We start from the raw sequence: 2,296 nt of genomic DNA, 5'->3' as shown, positions 1-2,296 counted from the left end.
TGTTTGTGTTTTCACAAAGAAACAATAAAAGAATACACAAGAAATTATTGAAAGTGATTATTTGATAAGGTAAGTAGGTAAAGGAGGAAATGAGGAATTAGGGACAGGATGGAGAGGTAGGCTTTGAATTACAGTCCGTGGGTGTTTTGCCTGCTTGATGTAGGGAGTTAGATGGAGTCTTTCCTTAGGTATAACTGCTCTCTCTATCTTCCATAGATTTGGCTGGAAAGACGGCAATAGAACAATGTCAAGCTGATGCCATCGTGGACACTCTGGATGACTTCATGTCACGTTTTCCTTGGGCGGAGAAAAATCAAGAAGTAAAAGTAATGCAATCAGTTTGCTGTCACTACTGTTAATCACATCCCCTTGGCAGAAATTGTTAGGTGCTTTGGAAACACTTTTTTAATGTAAATAATATGTATATGTTGTGATAGATCATCCAATTATACTAAAACTTTAAAGCAAAGTACAGCGCTCTGCTCCTCTCCTTCACACTAACCCTCCCTACAAGCAGCCCTCTTTTTCCTTCTTAGCTGTTTCCTTAGGAGTTATGCATGTCTGTATTTCTATAGTGTCTTTCTTTGTTCTGTCAATCCCAGTCAGTTTCTGTGGATTTCTTATTCCTCAATTAAGGATGATCTCTTAGTCATCCTCTCTGCTCCCATTTTTCTCAAGATCTCAATGTAATGATTAAAAGCTTTCTGATTGAGTCCATACCCCAGGATTGATGTAGGTTTACCTCTGTAGTTAATACACAGAACTATGCACTATAGTCTACTTTATTATTTCCTTTCTCATTTTTCCTTGTCAGAGTGAGTAACTGCCTTTTTTTATTCATTTAATAATTTTTACTCTTATCTGGGATTTTCTTGGGCCCGCCAATAATCTGCCCACAGCATTTTCCACAAGGTCACCTGCTGTTCCCAGCACATCCGGGCCTCCAGGCTGGAGCCCTGCAGCCTCCTGGGATTTCTGCCCAGCTGTCATCACTGCCCCTCACTAATGCTGCTCTCTGGAATTCCATAGCTGGATGTGACTCTTTCTTCCTCTACTGTCCTATCTATAGGGTGTATTTTCCACGCTAAAAGTGAGCACCAGAGTTTGATGCCAGCAGGTGTGACTGAGATAGTCTGTCCTGGGAGTCCCATGGTGTCAGTATGATTTGGTTGCTAGCTCTTCATGCCCAGTTGTTGTTCTGGTGACCTTGCTCCTGCGCCGGATGTTTCTGTGGTCCTTCTCTGGGCTTATCTTCTGTTTTCTCCCTGTTTTTTTGTGAAACAATTCTCTAATAGCTTATTGGTCGTAGGAAAAAAATGTGGGCCTTATTTGTCTTCAGGAGTTTTATTTGATGTCATACTTCTTTCAATTTGACTGAATGTATAATTGTATGTTGAAAGTGATTTTTAATTTGTATTTGGCATGCATTATGTATAGTCTTTTTGTTCTTGAGAAGTCTGAATGTAGAATAATTACTGACCTCTTATATGGAACTGATATCCCCCCTTTCGGAAAGACTGCAGAGCGCCGGCCTTGAGAATCCTAGTTCATAGTGACGAGTCTTTGGTATAAGCTGTATTAAGTGATTATGCTGTTTCCTTCATAAGCCTGTACAAGTTTGGGATTTGTGTCCTGAAAATTGAAGGAAATTTCCTTTAATGACTTCACAGATGACTCCCCACCCTTCGTGATTATTGCTGCTCTGTGCTAGCAGAATTCCTGCTATTCAGATGTTGAATCTTTTCTATTTCCCACTTTTTCTTTGTTACTCTGAATTACTTTCAGAAAGAATTTCTCAACTTTTTTCTGAATTCTAAATTTCTCATACTATGTTTTAAAATTTATTAAGATTCTTTTATGGTACTTTGTTCTTTTAAAATTTTTTAAATATTTATTTAATGAATACAATATTGTATCACCTTGTGACCCACTGTGGGAACTTTGCTTGTACAAAGTTGTTCTTTACCTCTCTTTGTTTTCATCTCTTTCCTTAGGAGTCAGACCTTTCTTTATAATCCATGATAAACAGTAGTGGATTCAAAAGTTGGCACAAGTCAGGCTCAGGCTCAGGTTGCTGTGGTTGATCCCCACAATTCAAGGGAGCCAAACCTACCCTGAAGGCATTCAGAACAAAAAAAAAATCCTTATGGGCCGGGGAGATGGCTCAATGGAATAAGTGCTTCACTGGCAAGCACAAGGGCCTGAGTTCAATCCCTGGTTTCCGAAAAAAAAAAAAAATTGCTGAGGTGGGGCTTAAATTTGGGGGCCTGAATGATCCTGAGAATATTCAGAAGAT

The 2,296-nt window shown here is 39.3% G+C and overlaps 1 protein-coding gene across 1 annotated transcript in view; it reads left to right on the top strand.

The window, feature by feature from the left end:
* Hpgds (hematopoietic prostaglandin D synthase) overlaps window positions 1-359 on the top strand; it is a 21,179-nt gene extending 20,820 nt beyond the window's left edge. Inside the window, exon 5 of the mRNA XM_004640640.3 lies at window positions 217-359. Within this exon, the coding sequence (XP_004640697.2) occupies window positions 217-359 (143 nt within the window). The remainder of the gene's footprint in view (window positions 1-216) is intronic.
* Window positions 360-2,296: the final 1,937 nt, after the last annotated feature.

This window comes from Octodon degus, unplaced genomic scaffold (assembly GCF_000260255.1).
Source record: "Octodon degus isolate 3935 unplaced genomic scaffold, OctDeg1.0 scaffold00125, whole genome shotgun sequence".
In the NCBI taxonomy this organism is placed as follows: domain Eukaryota; kingdom Metazoa; phylum Chordata; class Mammalia; order Rodentia; family Octodontidae; genus Octodon; species Octodon degus.
Note: the sequence above shows the minus strand (reverse complement) of the source record. Positions and strands in the feature narration are given on the sequence as shown.